The 19,115-nt window shown below is 34.9% G+C and overlaps 1 protein-coding gene across 1 annotated transcript in view; it reads left to right on the forward strand.

The window, feature by feature from the left end:
• Positions 1–19,115, forward strand: part of LOC149782239 (uncharacterized) — a 52,747-nt gene that overhangs the window by 18,224 nt on the left and 15,408 nt on the right. Inside the window, exons 3-5 of the mRNA XM_089933617.1 lie at positions 4,004–4,179; positions 8,077–8,243; positions 17,612–17,902. Coding sequence (XP_089789743.1) covers positions 4,004–4,179; positions 8,077–8,243; positions 17,612–17,883 — 615 coding nt within the window. The 3' untranslated portion in view covers positions 17,884–17,902. The remainder of the gene's footprint in view (positions 1–4,003; positions 4,180–8,076; positions 8,244–17,611; positions 17,903–19,115) is intronic.

Consider the following 19,115-nt stretch of genomic DNA (forward strand, 5'->3'; position numbering starts at 1 on the left):
TTTAAATTCTTGTCATATATGACATTAAGATAAGAAAATTTTTAAAAAAATATTTGGAGCAATATGTTTACTTTAGGAAAAAGGACAATGAACAGCAATATCTTTGGATTTATCTTCTTCCATTTCGATCTCTGTAAATTAATTCAACTATAAGCTCTATCCTCTGTCTGTATTCTCATTACTTAGATTCGAAACATTAAAAAATATTTTTTCTTATGGAACATCTTTCCAGGTCGTTAAGTTTTTTTGGAGGAATACCTCAGTAATTGTATCAATATCTATGTTAATCCCTGGATCTCAATAACAAAGTCACTGTGTTCTTAATATTTCAGAATGGGATGAAAAGCCCCAATTTTAAGAGTAAATGTAATTTCTTACTCAGATAGTAGAGAAGGTGACTGTGATTGTCTCAATTTGATTGGTTTGACCAGAAAATGAAATTGCAAAATTGGTACAACTGCAGATTGGTCATATATTTTGTAAAATCTTGTTTATATATGTACCAAAAGCTGCAGATTCCTTGAAAGCATTTGAATCTTATTGGTAGGATATGATTGCACACAGAACTTTCTCTTCATCATTGACAAAACAAGAGAGAGTATTTTGTATTTTCCCCCAATATGAAAACTTTACTGTTATGCGACAATAGACATGTTAAGAATTACATTAATGATGCGGATAGACATTAGACATTGCAACACACTTAAATTTCGTTCCTTCAGTTGCTCAAGCTTGATCATTCTTGACTTTTTCAGGGAAAGCTGTTTGTAGAAGATATTTTGAACAGACATATTTTTTACCATTTTGCATTTGTTATTTTATATACCTTTTACTGAATTTTGACATATTTATCCTCTATATTCTTTATGCTTGCTTTTTGGGGAAGAGTTTATTTTCCTAGTTTCTGTACAGTTATTAATTTTTACATTTTATAATAAGGCTGCAGTGTTTGCCAAAATTTTCAAAAGTATCCGTTGTATACAACAATTGAAACAATTTGAAACTAAAACTTTTCCTTGATCTGCTGACGGCAAGTTTTATATGTAAAAGGTTGGCCTTGCTTCACTTGTAGTTTTACTGCAGTTCATCAATTATCTCATAATATGACTTGATTCGGTTGTTGAATATATGGGAGAGTTTGATTCAGTTCATAAGAGAGTTTTTGTTGAATATATCGGGCAGTTTATATACAACAGCTTTAAGAAAGTCGCGATAGTCAATAATACAACTGCACATACTGCCTGGATATGCACATGCTAAGTTTTTGGAGGATCATTGATAACTAAGAAACTAGTTTTAAAGATTGTTTTTGCAAGACCAGTAAATCAACCTGCTGCAAAACATATGGTATAAAAAACTTTTCATCGACTTTGGCTTTTTCCATGCTATTCCACCTTTGACGTGAGAATCATCCATATTGCAAGCAAAGAATGAACAGAAATTCTTATTAACATTTCATTTGCCTTGCATAGAGATATATATAGCCTTTAACAAAAATCGTGGCAACAACCATTTCAGCAAGAGAATTTACGGCAATTTTTTTGATGATTGGAACTGCTGTCCATGGCAGATGGTTTTGAGTTTCCAGCATCCTTGTGCAGATGACACATCGTCACTGCATTTCCATCTTTCAATGCATTTTTCACCAACAGAAATTGACTTTCCTACTCTTCCTTCAATTTTCTAACGTCTTTAAGAGGTTTACTCTCATTCTCCTCAGAGTTGACACAAACTTTGTTTCTTTGGAGTCTGAAGTCATTTATGAGGTTGAGACAAAAAAGAAAACATACTCCTTTGCCAGATCATGATTGTAGAAGTTCAGATATATTCATTGTGCACACTTTTTGGTGAATTTTACTACATGATACATTAATTTTAAACAGTTTTTTTAAGTTTGATGAGCTGTGATATTTTTAATAGTTTTGTTAATTCACATAATTTGATCAGAAATTAAATTCAATCAAGTCAAAATTCATTCAGAATTTTTCCACATTTCTTCGGACAAAGCAAATTAATCTTCATTTAAACAAAAGGTCTGTGTACTAAACTTTGACAACTTCCTTGATGAACTGCCTTATGTTTCACGGTTTTGTCTTGATTATTATTTGACAGGCAGTCAAGCAATCAAAAGTTGATTCATTCAAGTTGTTTCCCTCTTTCTCTATCTAAATCTTTCAAGATAATAAACAATATAACCGTAACTTGGTTACGCACAACTAAGCATGACATCATTGATGTGTTAGCTGTGCCTGGAAGACGGCAAGTGTTTTGATGGAATTGAGCTGGAGGCACCTGAAGCATAATCAAGAGTCATGCTTCAGGCCAGATCAACATGCATCATATAAATGCACATGCTGGAATTTCCCATATGTCAAAAATGGATCACATATATAAAACAATTATCAAAATCCAAGGGTACACATGTTGGCAATCAAGGAATTTAGACTAGGATGCTATGATATCTGTATACACTTTTTTAATGTGCGCAGAAAAGTTTTTTGTCTCATAAAAATGAGTCTGCAAATTTTGTTATCATTTATTTTGAACCGGATTTACTATGAAGACCACACTAATGCAAATAAATGGCAAAAGAGGAAGAGCACAAGTGAATAGAACTTGGAATGTATATTTAATGCTAACCCCATCTCGACTATTGTGAATGATGCACATAAACTGGTGTCAGAACTGCGAACATGAAAACTTAGAGACCTGTATAGGGAGAAGCAGTTCTCATGGTTTAAAGAGGGGGAAATCAGATGGTACATTAAAAATAATTTGTTAGTGGTGTAAGACTACTGGAAAGCAAAATCCTTTTACTTGAATTAGAAATACTACCTTGCAACTATCAGCCTTTAGCAGTCATGAATTTAACTGAGCTCATTTATTTGTTTTTGAGGATAATGTGCTTTGCAAAAAAGACAATTCCATATACTGTTGACAAAACTCATGAAATTGCAGAAAAATGATGACTTCAACGCAACACAGTTCCATACAGTGATAAAGTGAATAAATTAAATAGAATAATGGAGGAGAATCCTTTACTTGTTTTTGACTTAGATAACTAGAATAACATACATAAATTTAAGTCATGCAACAACAAAAAGTAAAGAAACCAGCTCATTTGAAAAATTAATTTTGCAGATGGCAAGAGTATAGCATGATGCAAAGTTTCTGAAAAATATTATGTTATCACAGTCTGAAAAATATTAGGTATCAAAGTGAAAAATATTAGGTATCAGTCTGAAAAATAGTAGGTATCAGTCTGAAAAATATTAGGTATCACAGTCTGTAAAATATTACGTATCACAGTCTGAAAAATAGTACGTATCAATCCTGAGAAGTTAATCTAGATACATATTGAAATGATCATGTGCTTTTTCATTTTCATTTCTATCCTTTTGAGTGTGAATTGTGAGTTTATGCCAGGGACTCAGAAATACATGCAGGATTGGGACTCCTGAGCTCCAAGATGTGAAGCATCCAGGACTCCTAATCCTGAAACTCTTTAGAGATTCCTGTTATTTCTTTTTTGTTAGCACTGAAATTACCGTGGTGGGAAAAACAATATTGCATCAGCTAATCAACAAGGTTAATAGTATGGCAAGATGGAGTACGAGTAGGCATATGGTTTACAGAATTGAAGATACCACAACATATGAAGTCTTGAGAAGAATACTTCAATATGACACGAGAATTTGACAGCATGTTGTTCTATTCGGTTCATCAAGTTGATATAGAATAAACAGTTTGACATATTGTATCTTCTGAGTTATTAGAAAAGGAGTTTTTGCTGGTTTTATTCAATGTTACACGTATCTATATATGCTTTTACATTGATGTATATGTGATGTTACAATATTATTTAATTGAAATATTTGTTTACTGTTACTATTATCAATATGAACCTTATTCCATTAATATTCAGGCCATTTCGGTTCAATAAGTGACAAGTGCCTGTAATTTTTTGCTTCTATTGCTGTTTAAATATTTGTTGTCACATCAGGCCCAACTGGAAGCCCTGAAACTGCAGCCTGGTGAGGATACCCTCTGTAAGCTGTGTGATGTAGCCTTCACTTCCATAAAGCAAGCAGTCCAGCACTATAATGGCAAGAATCACCAGAAAAAAGCAAAGTCAACAAAATCAGGGGGCACAGATGGGGAAGAGTCAACAGGGGAAGGGTAAGGTTACAGTCTCATTTCCATATATATATTTTTTCTCTCTCACCAACAGTGGGATTTTATTGTTGATGCATCATGCTTCAGATAGACATGCTTAGTAGCTGCATATGAAATGTAAGCATTGATTATCCAGTTATTTTGACAAAAAAATGTATATGGTGAAAATATGAATACGGATTTTTATGTCTGCATCCCCACCCCACCCAGTCTCTCTTTCTAAAGAATTTGGTGATTTGATACACTGTATTTTCATTTGACATTTAGCTGTTAATATTGATGTTCTTTAACTCATTCAGCCCCGATCCTGCCTGTAGGCGTGATGAGGTTGTACCCTATTTTCGAGCTCTGCAGCATCAAGGTCATTTAAGATACGCCAAAGTGGGTGGTATTACAAAAAAGCAGACAGATATAGCTCTACAATGATACCAAATAATCTGGAAGGTCTAATTGCACTACAAAATACAGAGGGAAAAACCTCATTTTTTGGACCCGATTTTTTTTAACCCAAAATTTGCTTGTGGTTGGAATGCGATTTTGTGTCCGGATTTTAGACCTTTTGGCCTCAGATCTAAGGCAGACCAGTCTGAACTGCACACAGACAGGTAAACCTTTGCAAAAACGAGGATAAGGTGGGCATTTGGAATAAAGAGTGGTCTCGATACGAAAATGATGGATCCATTAAGCACAAAATATAGAACTCCAACTTTTACCCTTCTGCTCATGCGCAAGCAAAATAACCTATGAAAAACTATGTTTCTAATACAACTAGGCATTATTCTCATGGAAAATCTGTTGAACGCTGATGTATTACGATGTATTTACAGAGATCTCGCTAGGATTTTAAAACAAGGAGTACAGGACTCCCAGTTTGGTAAAAATAGGAGTCCCACCATCAAAAGTTGCAGTCTCTTCTTTCCTATGGAATCAACACAGACGTGAGTGCATCTATTTTTAGATGGAGAGGTTTCCGTTATGTAATCACTCATTTTAATATAGCATCATTACAACAGTCCATTGACAGGATTGCAAATTTATGGTTTATTTATTTGTCTACGTCCTTGTAGTAATTTTAGGCAATGGTTAAATAGTATCTGATTTGCTGTTTTATCCCGTATTTTCGCAAATACCTGTCAAGTCGGAAAACAGCTTAGACCTTAAAGCGCATCTCGCGAATTCCACAACATAGCATTGTCCTCTACGTTTCTGACCTACATAATTTGCAGTTTAAAGTTAAATCTTTAATAAATTAATACCTTGGCTTTGCTTTCAATAATTTGTATATTTTTCTGGAAATATTTGCCCGATGATGTACGAAAACGGACAATCTAATAAACTGGTACATCCCAGACTTAGCAAAGTCCGCCATTATTTCCTGTTAGGCCTACTGGTTCACTTACAGTTTCAAACTAATTTTATGATGAAATAGTGTACAAGAGGCAGTTAATATATATCCAGATCACTGATTCTGATCTTAAAAAATATGTATGTTTTATCATCTATGGATATCATGCAGGAAATTGATAGTTGCTACCTTACTCGAAAAAGGGTTAATGGTCAATCAGCTATCAAAACATATGCTTGTGAATGGGCAGGAGTTTGTTTGTCAACGTAATTGATATCAAAACTTGGCCTAACTACTGATCTATTGATGAATGCATTTCGCTACAAACACTTGAACTAACCGGGCGAAGGCGAGGGGCATTTTTAAAGAAAGTATGGTCAGTCAATGTACCTCTTAAATAGCTCTTGTTCGTCCATCAGAGCGATACTGAATTTTGTCAATCCAAGTAAGAATTTATTCCAAACACTAAGCTGGGCATCACACACTTTCTTACACTTAGCTACTGTCCTATCCGAACTATCAATTCTAGCAGCTTTAGCACTCTTCTGAATGTTGTTACAGTCTTCATAAGTTTGCCGTTTAACCCCAAAATACGTATCCAAATTTATGAATGGCATTTTGTCTAAGTCTCAACATGTCTATGTTCTCGTGCACTACTTATTCCGATACATTCGGAAATGAACACAATAACGAAAGCTAAAGTTGTTTATTTGATGTACTTTTGTAGATGACCACATGTACATCTCTGGGTCTTTCTGACTCTGAATTCAATCACTGTAAATATCAGTACATTTTCCCACCCGGCTGCCAGTCAAAGCCTTTGAACTGGCCGCCCAGCTATTGCATCATGTTCTTTTTTATGTACTCTTATAATGGCAACATGTATGTACATCAAGGGGTATGCCAGTCACTGAATTCTGTCATTTTAAATATCAGCACAGCTAATCGATCAACACATTTTCCCACAAAGCAGGTGGCTGAAGCAGGACTGGCAAGTCTTTTGAATTTTGCTGCACATCTATTATATGCGTACGGAGGACTCCCGCCTCAGTGATTTTCTGCATGCCAGATCAAAAATTGGCATCCAAATACGCGTAATTAAGTGTTTCCGAGATCTCTGTATTTAGAAATAGCCCCCAAAATGTCTTTCCTACTTGCATTTCAGGTGAAAACGACAAAAACCTCTGGGGCCGAATGAGTTAAAATTCAATTTGGAAGAAATAAAAAAAATTGTGTCTGTTAATTTATAATGGAAATGATGTACATGTTTTTCACTCAGTGCAGCTCTTTAGCACATGCTTACTGGAGTCATAAAATGTAAATCACAGCCATTTTATTCCCACCACATTCACTCTGTGGTGATGGTCAGATGCTACTGTGAGAAAGCATGGTGTGCATAGTAGCTTCCATGACAAGTCACAGCAGTTCTGTCAAGATGTGCTAGGAGATGGTGGACAGACTTTTTCTTAATCTTCTCTATGATGTCGCTACCCCACCATGATGCATGGAGAAATGAAAAATCACATGAGCTGTACATGTTACTATATCAGTGGACAGGCAATGTATTCATAAATCAGGTGATCACACACTATGCAAGCTAGTGATAGACTGAAACTTGAAGTTGACTGGTTTCACTTGCAGTACTTAGTATATTATACTATTATATATACTAATCATTATAATATGTATAATGTTTGTTTTTTTTTAAAGCCTACCTACCTACCTACCTTAATTTTAAAACCAGTTCAATAGGAAACATGTTTTTTTTTTTGGGGGGGGACTGAGTGACCAGTTGAACCACTTGCAAAAAATATGGTTGTTTTATGATGGAAATTCACATGAAATCAGCTAGTCTTTTCATGATAAACTTACACAGGTTGATTGAGACAAATTAAACTTCCGAGATATAAATAAGGAGGCCTCTCCTATTGCATTCTGTTCATAGTGTTAATAGAACTCCGGGGGGGGGGGGCGGGGGAAGATGCTTTCTGTCTCATAGGATGAGTAGCTACTAGCTTTCTCACATGGAGATATTGGGTACAAGCTGGGAACTGCAGAGTTGCATGGAAATATTGTTGCCATGGGGCTTTAAGATGCATTATATTAGCAGTTGTCCCTATGCAGTTCGGAGAAATGTGATGTGTCCACATGTCATGGATGCCCATGCCAGTTTGATGTAATGGAAAGGTAAAGTTCCAGGTTGTACAGGGGCCATGACATAAATTTGGTTGGAAAATAATGCCACTGAACATGATCTAGATCTTCTTGATTAAAAGTATCATACCAAATTTGGTTTTAGTTCACGAAGTCCCTTGAAAAGAGCAGAGTTGGAATAAAATTATTAATGGCACACTGTGACAAAACATGATTTGAAGTGTTGGACAGATGTGACTAACTTGATATACCCCCTACAAAGATATCATGGGATATGCTTAAAAGAAAGAGAGAAAAAACACTGGCCACCTAAGGCAAAATATTCATTTGCATTGTTCTTAATGCTAAAATATTGATTCTCCTTCAGATTTTATCTTCATTATCATCCTATCTTTTTCAAGGGAAAAACTTGAATGCGAAATGTGTGGAGTGATAGTGACATGCAAAGAGCAAATGGATGCCCATCTAAATGGAGCAAAACACAAAAACAAGATGCGCATGCAACAGAAGATGTCTCAGCCAAGAGGGCGTGGTGATGGGGGACATAGTCGGGGGCGTGGAGGAAGAGGTAAGCAGTGATGATCTTTTAGGGTTATATGTTAGATTAAGAGTCTGCATAGATCAGGGCCTGTAGTCACAAAACGTTGGAGCTCAAAAATAGAATTCAGGCTCTAAATTCCAAAATTAAATGCCATACTTAGGATCATTCTATCCCATTGAAATGCAGCATGTGTGTAGATTATTTAGAAATTTGTGTGAGCAGACATCACAGAATAAATCTGTTTAAAAAAATAATAATACAGTTTGTTAACTTTGGACAGGAGTTCACATTTGTACTGAGTTTTGCACTTGTTTGGCCAGAATATTTACTTTTTTCAAACAAGTTCATATCTTTATGTATATCACTGACAGTTGTTGTTCTAGGGTTTAACGCCATTTTTCAGCACAAGATAGGATATATATGGCAGCCAGTATTAATGGTGGAGAAAGAACCTGGGGAAAACCCTGGAAAAAACCACTGACCTACGAGAAGCTACTGGCAAGCTTTCTCACATACCCACATTGGCTGAACCTGAGACTCGAACCCATGCAGACAGAGGTGAGATGGCAGTGATCCGTAACGGTGAGTGCTTTAGAACACTCAGCCACTCGGGGCCCCAAGATTGCTTTAAAAGAAATAGAACCAATTCATGAAACAACTATCAAAGTCTATTTTTTTTATATTGCTCTACTTGTAAAATATTGATGCTATTATCGGGGCCCCTGTCACTGACAGACTTCAACTCTTAAGCAGTAGTTAAGCATTATTTCTTGTTACATTACCAAAAAAGTGTTGTTCACATATTAAATAATGTATTTATATTACCAAATAAACATCCAGAAAAAATGTCCGAAACCTGAAAAATGTTCACACTGCAGTTGGTGGTATATGTACTTTTCTGAATAGTCCATGCAGACTGAACATAAGTTACATGTCTAGAAGAAAATAATCATCAATTTTACAACCATTGCCTGTTTTAAGTAAATATTTATTGTGTGACTGAATACGTAGATATCATCAAATCTCTGTGCAAGTAATAGTAAGGGCTCTGGCTGTTGAACTTCACTACTAATGCATTAATAACATTCTTTGCCTGTAATTGACAAATACAAGATGATTGTGTGTAAAACTTGGAAAGTATTGTGAAACCAAATTTTGGTCTTTGAATATTTTCATAGTTTCTAGTGTTTGGTGGCCTAAGTGGTTAGAGCATCTGCTTTGGATGTGAGAGGTCACAGGGTTGAATCCCGGCCAAGTCATACCAAAGACTTACAAAAATGGTACTAGCAGCTGCCTTGCTTGGCACACAGCATTAAGAGGTTAGTGTTAGGACTGGTCGGCCTGGTGTCAGGATAATGTGACTGGGTGGGACATAATTCTACCTGTCTGCAGCATGATACGCCAGTATTAGATGTCACTATAAACTGCCACACTGCCACACTGCAGACATTGTAGCGGTTATGACTAGAAATTTTTTTAAAGCTATGTTAAAAATCTAATAACACACACTATTACTACTACTACTATTTGAAGGCTTATCACAAATAGCCATTCAGTAAAACATGGTCGCTGACAGCATTTGTTTAAAACATTCTTCTTTCTTTTATTACAAGTTTACTACACATACATTTCTTACATTGGAGAACTAAACTCAGTTACTTCCTTTGAATCAGATACTTAGCATCACAAGAAAACCCAGTCCAGCAAATAAAGATAGAGACGTGTCTTTGTTAAGCTGTATTTTCTTTGCTGATTTTAATCTTTTTGTCACTTTCTGAATAGAATAAACTTCTGGCTACTCACAGGGAAATGAAAACTTGTCACCTTTTTTGGCGCCAACATATTTTGATGAAGGGTGCATTGTTTTTATGAAAGATTATCACTGGTATGTTTTGGTGAAGGGTGTACATACTATTGAAGTCACTGTGAAAACCAACTTTTGAGGACCACACTTGTGTCCATTTGTTGAATCGGCAGCAACATTAAAGCCTGGTGGCAACATCAGATAATTGTAGAGCAAAGTACGAGTCGGAACTGGCAGCTAATCAACTCAGAAAATAAAAAAAACCAAAGTATTTGTTCAAGTTGGGACTGACTGGTTCTGTTGACATGTGCAGTTATTTTTTTTAATCTCCACATGGACATAAGCATGACAAATTTTGTAGTAATGATATAACACATGACGGGGAGTTTGTATTTTCATCAACATAGGCGGTTTGTCAACATAAGTAATGTCAATATAAGTGGGTAGAATTGTACTGCATATAAAGCGTGATGAAAGATATCCATAATATTGTTTCTGCTCAGATTTATTCATCACTGCACAGTACTGTATATGATATTTGTTCAAATGCTTGCCAAAAAATAAAACTTCATTACTTTATGGTTAAAAGAAATGATAAAGAAATAGTACTACTGTCAAATGATTGCATAAAGTCATTTTACATCATGTTAGAGAAATGTAAATTAACATCAATCATTTTATCCAGAGAGCGAAAGAGAGAGGGAAAAAGAGTAATACAAGCCATCCAAATAGATAGAGATGTACATGAGGAAGGAATACCGTCTTCAACTTAGGTCACTTCATACTGATTGTAGATGACATCTCTCTCCTCTCTCTCTTTCAATATGGAATCCAAAATCACCACTGTATTATCATAATCAGTTGCACTTAACATTAGAAACATTTTTTTTTGTACATGATTCAGTAAGTTTAAGTATTCCTGTATTTGGCAGCCTCATCAACAAGCCAATAAGATGTTTCTGGCGTGAAGGTTTTTCATGATTCTAATTTTTCACCAATGTTAGCTTATTCAAAAGTAATGCTGAGATGCTTATTAATGATAACCAAATTTTACTTTTTCAATGCTTGACATGTTGACCTTTTTAGACAATCCTCAGAATTAAAATATAAAAATTTGACCAATTATAAAATAAAGATTCAAAGGATGAAATTTTTAAAAAAAAGCTAGTAAGTGGTAAGAAAATTCAACCATGCTAGACATAGGAAAAAAGAAAGAATGAATATTTAATCCCTACCAGTTGGTGCAAACTCAACTTATGTTCCAAAGTGTGTGCACATATCACACATTTTATCCACTCAGCCACAGTTACTAGCTGCAAAACAGGATACCACATACAGAAATATGCCAGATACTATTCAAAGAAATTAGTTTGCATGTTGTTTTTTTTTTTGTTGTTGTTTGGTCTCAATGGCCAAATACTCTAACAGTCACAACAGAAAACGCATCAGAATAATTGTAAGAATTAGATCTGTGTTATGATTACGTTATTAACACATCATTTCTATATGACTTTTATGTTGATAATTGTTTTTATTTTTTCATCTTATAAAAAAGGGCAAATAATAGGATACATGTGGAGACTTTCACACAAAATGCCCTAAATTTTTATTCAAAATTAAAATATTTGAACATCAAAGAATTGTCAGTTATCCACATTATTATTTATTTCAACAATATGTTCAGGTCAGATTAATTAGGAACAATTAATCACACTTCCATTGTTAGGGCTGTTCCATTAAAACATATATGGGACACAGGGAAGGCACTTTTAAAATGGGGTACTCACCCATAGATACAGAATTTCTTATCTTTTTAATATGAACTCTTTGAGATTAAAGTACCCTAGCATATATTTTTTTTAAAACTGCCTTTCCCATGTATGTGTAAATGGAACAGTCCTTACTAACAGGACCATAATTTGAGCTTGTTAATTAGAGCACACCAAGTCAGATGGCTTTGTGTAATTGAAACACACCTTTCCGAAGCTTGTTAATTACAGCACACCAAGTCAGATGGCTTTGTGTGATTGAAAAACACCTTTCCAAAGCTGAAATTGACATATTCTGATGCTCATATTTTATGATAATGTCAACTTTGGTCACTTCTTTGATTTTTGCAGAACATCCGCTGAAGCCAGATCTTTATTAGGGAGAGGTCATTTAATTTTCTAATTGTTGGAGTAAATGCTTGAAAACATTTGTCTTTCACTGATTTGTAGTATAAAAAAGGACACTGTGCCATTCCTTTTGTTACTTGAAACAAAAAATACCCAGTCACAAAGAATAATCTAACCCATTAAATTAATTGCCAGTCCCTTACATTGTACACGAAGTCGGAATGTAAACTAGTTCATATGTGTACATGTAACTGCAGCATCATAATTGGGTCATTACTTGGTTTGCATTTAAGTATACATTGTGTTTTGTTTTATGGGGTTTTGTGGGTGGGGAAACAAAAGTGGCTGTTGTTAGGAATTTTAATTCTTCATACCTCACTTTCCATGTTTAAACAGAATGAATTTACACTGTTGAAGAGAAGCTCAACAAGGTGTGCCTTTCGTCAGTTTATTCAGATTTATTTGAATAAAGTAAAAGCATAAACATATTGCAAATGAGGTCGATCAACCTTTTCTAAATATATTGATTATACAAGACTTTTGAAATTATTTTTTATTATCTAATATAGGATCAAAATAAAGATCACTGGATCCTTGAAATGGTATATGATTATACATCACTCAATATGTCTGTCTTTTTTTGCAGAGTTATGGCCCCTGATTGACCATTTCACTTTCCTATCAGCACAATAACTTCCTTCGGAATGCAATTTTATACTAATGGCACCTGGCATAGTTGATTTTTCAGCATTCTGTCTGCATCATCATTTCATGGAGTTGAACCCCCTGATTTATATGCACCTACTTTTGTCTCTACATTAGTTTCCCTAATTACTGTTGGATTTAAGTAAAACTTGTTTGTGCAGATCTGGAATTCATTTGAGCTCAGTTTGGATATCAGATTCTTATGTTTTCATTAAGTGAAGTTGTCACTGCACAAAGAATTTTTTTCACAGGCATGCCCAAGACAAGTGGCTTTAAAAATGTCACTTGCCTTAACTTAAATTCCATTTGCCCACATGGCGATACATTTTTACCATAATTTTAGCACATGTTGATTTGCATTACTTTTTTTTAAAAAAAATGAAAGAAATATAAAAATATTTAAAATTAACTCATTTTCTTTGCTCTTTTCCTGACAAAATAGTGTACTTAAGGAAAAAAGAATTGTGCATAATCTTGTCTGCTAAAATATTGATCAGATTTGATTTCTTTAAAAGCAGTGTTTTCTCCAGGTCCTGATGTAAACCAGTTCTAAGTACCAGATTATTTGATGCGTTACAGTACTGTATTTTCGAACAATATTTATATCCGACTTTGTTCCCTTAAATTTTTATCAGATTTTACTTTTAACAATGTTTTCCTCCAGCTCATGTGTCAATCATTGTCCAGTTGCTCTCTAATACTGACTATATTGACGAATTAGTAGAGTTGATGTTCATATGCATTTAAAATCAGTTGCTTTAAACCAGGCATTGGCAGCTTCCTCCAGGGAGTGTGCTGGATATGTGATTTTTAAAGAGACAGCCTATAATGTAAATTAATTGATAAAAACGGGTCACGGGCCCTATTTTGCCAACCCGTTTTAAACGTCTCTTTATACATTTGATGTTGTCACGGAGACTGAACTTCATTCACATTCTGCTATAGAGGGTACATGACTATCATGATTTTCCATCAGTTTCACAAAGTTGACAAGTCAACACCTGTGAATTGTGAAAGCCATCAGAAAATGACAGCATTAACATCCTTCTTATTTTGACTGTTATTTGCTACCATAGATTAAATATCTTTTTATCATGACAAATATGGTAATCATGTGATCAGACTCTTGCATAAAATCATTGGACATTATCAGGTGACAAACTGCTTAGTCAATTTGTGATAACGATTTTAAAAAGATATAGATTTTGTTTGAGAACATAGGTTATGGCCCTGTTTTGAAAAAGTGAAATTCATTGGTACATTTTTAAAATAGTATACTCACCAGCAGTTCAAACATTTTTCCCCAAAAAACTGGTGATGCAGAACTAGTGGTCATCCAATGTATATAGGTTAAACAAAGGATAGGTGATGCTATGCAGAAAATTGCTGCGATACCGAAGAACCTAGTAGGAAACAACCATATAGGTATTGATGGAATTTTGTTGTGAGCACTTGTTATAGGTAACCAATAAATACAGAGAACATAAATAGTACTGTTCCTTATTCATAGGTCACATGCTTTGCTCCATACAATTCATACTTTGCAATGCTGGTAAGTAAACTATTTGCATAAGGGTGAGGGACCCATGAATGTCGCCCCAATGTGGGACTGAATATTAATAATTTACCAATGTCTTTCAAGAGCTTCAGATTGAAAACATCGCATTTGATCAGCATGCTCATTGTTTTGTCAGGCAAATATGGTGACACTTTTTAATGTTTTGTTGACAAGCCTAACATGCCACTAACTTCGAATATGGGATGGCCCCAATCTAGAATCTGAGAGGACCCTGGCGTTGGGGTATCTAATTTTTCAAAATTTAGTCAAAGTATTGTGCATCATCATTAGTGTCTTCCTTTACAGATGTCTCATGACTGTACTGTGTTTTTATTGTCAACTAGTTGAGTAGATAATATCTAGGAATTAGTACTAGTAGTAGTAGTATCAAAAACTAAACTACATGGCTTTGGTGTCATCAAAATTTATCGTCTTCCCAACATTATCATTTCATTTATTTTAGATGGTGTCGATTTTAAAGGTTAAAAAAAGAAACATTTTTATCAGGACATAAATTCATGGCTATATGAAAGTTGTCCTGTGTGTCATTTGTTGCCAGACATCCATTGTCTGTCTGTTGTTTGTTGCCAAACATCCAGTGTCTGTCTGTTGTTTGTTACCAAACATCCAGTGTCTGTCAGTTGTTTGTTGTCAAATATCCTGTGTCTATCCATTGTTTGTTGCCAAACATGCAGTGTCTGTCCATTGTTTGTTGCCAAACATGCAGTGTCTGTCCATTGTTTGTTGCCGAACATGCAGTGTCTGTCCATTGTTTGTTGCCAAACATCCAGTGTCTGTCCATTTTTTGTTGCCAAACATCCAGTGTCTGTCCGTTAGCACAAGTTTGTTATTCCTTGTCAGAATTGTAATCAAATTTAACATGAATTCATCCCAAGGTCTGGATGTTACTAAATGAAAATGATGTCCAGACATGTAATATGTCACCACAGTGGCCATCTTGAAGATCTCATGTTCATGAATTGATGATCATATCATAATGGGGGTTTCACTAAAACACCTCTTATGATGTCTAGTTAGTCCTTAATGAAAAACCAGTGTCAACATGCTGTCCATTATATCAACCACAGCAGCTGTCTTGAAAATCTTATTGCTTCTCCAAATCAACTTGTAAATTTTACCAGACGACTTCATTTGATGACTTGTTGGATCTGAATAAAAATGGTTTTGCTCAAGCATCCAGTATTGATATCTAGTAAATCTCATTACTACTACAGTCGTCCCCCTCTTATATGGCCGCCCCTTCTGCACCAGGAAAGTGGCCGTATAAGAGGGTCAACCTTTCCAGCTATATTTGATGGATGTGATGTATATATGTATGTAATAAGAAAGCTACATTAACTTCAAAACATTTAATATAATTTAAAAAGTAACATTAATTAATATGAATCTTGTCTTATGAATAGACTTGTTGCAAGTGAACATATATTAATCGTTCTTGATTCTTATGCATAAAATTTGAGTAGGATATTGTTGGCACACACATTGCATAACCATTCAAAAATGTCATTTAAATCTTGCTACAAACATCGCTTGGCATTTAGAATCATTCTCTTTCCGTTTACTCCATTTTCCACTGCTGCAGAATATTATCCTTTTTTTGTTACACTGTTGTGTATATCGAGTCTTTCCAACATATATTTTGGCAAAAATCCCCTATTATCATCCAGTCGAATAACTTTTACTCTTTCTTCTAATGTCATAAGTTTCCTTGTATGTAATGACCTATTAAAGTTTTATGATGATTTATTCCTGTGATGCTGTCTGTACAGTACTGCAATTTAATCATGCAGATTAAACTTTTGTAGAGTAGACAAAATGTCTTGTTTATAAAGGAAGTGAGACTCTTACTGTCAAATGCTTTTTTTAATCTTTGTCTGGTACCCTGTTTTGTTCAAGGTTAAATTCTGGTGTGAATCCACAAAGCTACATGTATATTTAGCCTATGTTGACCATATGATGATCTTGATGGTTATATCCAGTCATAGTCAGCAAAGAGAACTCACCAGCTGTGTGAAGCCCAAAACTCCATCGTACCATTGTTGAGCCCATTTCCTGTAAAGATTAGCATTTATAATGATATTATACATGGTTAATGATATAATATTAACCATGTTGGTACATGTGTGGGTATGTGAGAAAGCTTGCTAGTAGCTTCTCGATGGTCGTTAGTTCTTTCCTGGGATTTCCCCATGTTCTTTCTCCACCATTAATACTGGCCGCCATGTATATCCTATCGTGTGCTGAAACATTGCGTTAAACCCTACAACAACAACAACAAATTGTTATAATGTACTTTAGACAACACTTCTTTTAGTAATGAAAACCTGACATTTGGAAACAGACACAATCAAATTACTGTATTAAATATTGGTTCTGGACATGTATAAAAAAAAAAATGAGGCCGCTTGTAAATTTGACATTTTTGGACTAAAATGCTGGCTGAAAGCTTATTCCCCAGTCTCAAAATGATCTGAACAAGAAAACTGAACTTTTGTAATTTTTAAAAAAGCTCTTTTAGGACCTTACTCTGAAATCAAAATCATGAGAATTTAAAAAAAAGTAATTTTATCTTTACTTACACAATAATTTCAACCATATTATAATCCTTGAAGTATACCGTTTGAGAGTCAAGTCTGATTTAAGGTTTTACAAATACATTTTTATGACTGCATTATCATAATAACCGTTGTACAGCTCTTTCATTTTATATCCTTTCACTTTAGATCCAGAATGTTTGAAGTTTCTGGCTAACATTGAGACTGCATCTTGTAGGAATAATATGCAACAATTTTTTTAAACATTATTTGAACTGTTAACTGTCACAAACTTGGTTGATCGGCCTTAAAGGCTTGCTTCTTCTATTTCTGGTTTCAGAAATGTAAATCTTATTTTTTGTTTGTAATTCATAAATGATTTATATGGTATGTAACCAGTCGTGTGAGAACAGTAGTCCTATGCAGTTTGCTAAATTCATTTGTTTGCCATTGTACTCTGAAAAGACTTGAAGCTGTTGGGCTTTGCTCCATGGACTTGAACTCCTTAACCTTAGTCTGGAAAATGTTCAATCTTGGTAAATGTTGTATCGTCCCTAACATTATTGTCTGGAAAATTAAACTCTTAACTATGAATCCAGATACTTAATTCTGACTATAAACAGTAGACTGTAGAATGCTATCTGTGTTTATTGTAGGCCGTGGACGAGATGGTCCATTTAGACCTCCCATTGACTTCGATAATGATGATGACATGGAGATGGATTTACCTTCCGCTGGCAGATTTCCACAAGATTTTGATGGACCATTCATGCGAGGGCCTGGCTTCCATCCACGACGATTTGCACCAGATATGTACGATGGACCCCGTATGCGTGGACCAGTTCCTATGGGCATTCGCCCTTCACCTATGATGATGCGCCCTATAATGCATCCTATGATGCGCCCACGTAGGGGTCGCATGTTCTGATTGAAAGATTCCAGTTAATGTATGTTAAACAGTTGCCTGTGTAAAGTAGATAATAGTATTTTGTATATGCACTTAAATCTCCTATGATAAGCTCATGTTTCCATCAAAATGAATTCCATCCCCATCAGTAACAAACATGTTGATAGTTTTGAACATACAGTGTTGTAATTGTTAGTGAGACAGCTCTTCCTAACCACCATTGGCTTATCAAAGGAGAAATACTTAAATTTTTAACACTGCAAACATTTTTGAATCTGTTCTTAACCAGATTAACTTAATGTGAAGAGAGCTAAAATGTATCACTTTTTTTCAGTGAGAAAGAACCAAGTACTGTATAATCACAACATTTGAAATTTAAGTAATTGATTTTTTAATCTTTGTCATGAAATATATTGGCACAAGTGAGTCAAATGTACACAAAAAATTCTTTTAAGAGAGAAGATAAACTGTGTAACAAAATAGATGAAGAAATAAATCAATGATATCAAAGTGACCATTTTGGAGAACAGCATTCAAAAATGTGTAACCTAACTGTCAAATTGCCATTATCATTCATTATATAAGAACTTTTGTACATTTGGTCCCTGGAATATATTCCCTGATCACAATAACATCATGAAGACGCTCTGCTATCTCTAAAAATCCAGCGTTCATGGAAGGTTGGTTACCCAGTGTTAGCTTTTGCTGGATATTATGTACATTGCATCTTGTATCTCTCATGAAAACCATCATATTGGATTATTGACCATCAATCAACAAAATTGGTATAGTATTGAGTGTAAGCCTATTTAGTTCATGTTGCAGTCATAATTATGTGTAATTTATTGAATTTTTGAATTTTTCACAGTAAGGTATCGTTCATTCCCATTATTGGTTGTTTTCATGCACACTGCTAGTATTTCTTCACTTCTTACGTAACAAACGTTGTCCAGAGAGATGGAGTGTGATGTACAGAATGTATTTTCACCCCAATTGAAAGTGATGTGTCCAATGAACACAGTCAGTTGCAAAATGAAAGAGCAATAGGTAGTGATGTTGCCAGCCACACAGTCTTCACAGGCATTGAACGTAGTGTCTAGTCCAAGAAGAAACAACACAATTGCAGGCTTCAAGTTTACTTGTTCCCCACCATCACTGTTATTTCTCCAGTGATGACTTGGAGTTTATGAGCAGCTGTCCTCAATATTTTAGGTTGTCTAGTAGGCACAAGTACCCCGAGCGTGGCCTTCGTG

Source organism: Sinohyriopsis cumingii, chromosome 15 (genome assembly GCF_028554795.1).
Source record: "Sinohyriopsis cumingii isolate HCF-2022 chromosome 15, ASM2855479v2, whole genome shotgun sequence".
Taxonomy (NCBI): Eukaryota; Metazoa; Mollusca; class Bivalvia; order Unionida; family Unionidae; genus Sinohyriopsis; species Sinohyriopsis cumingii.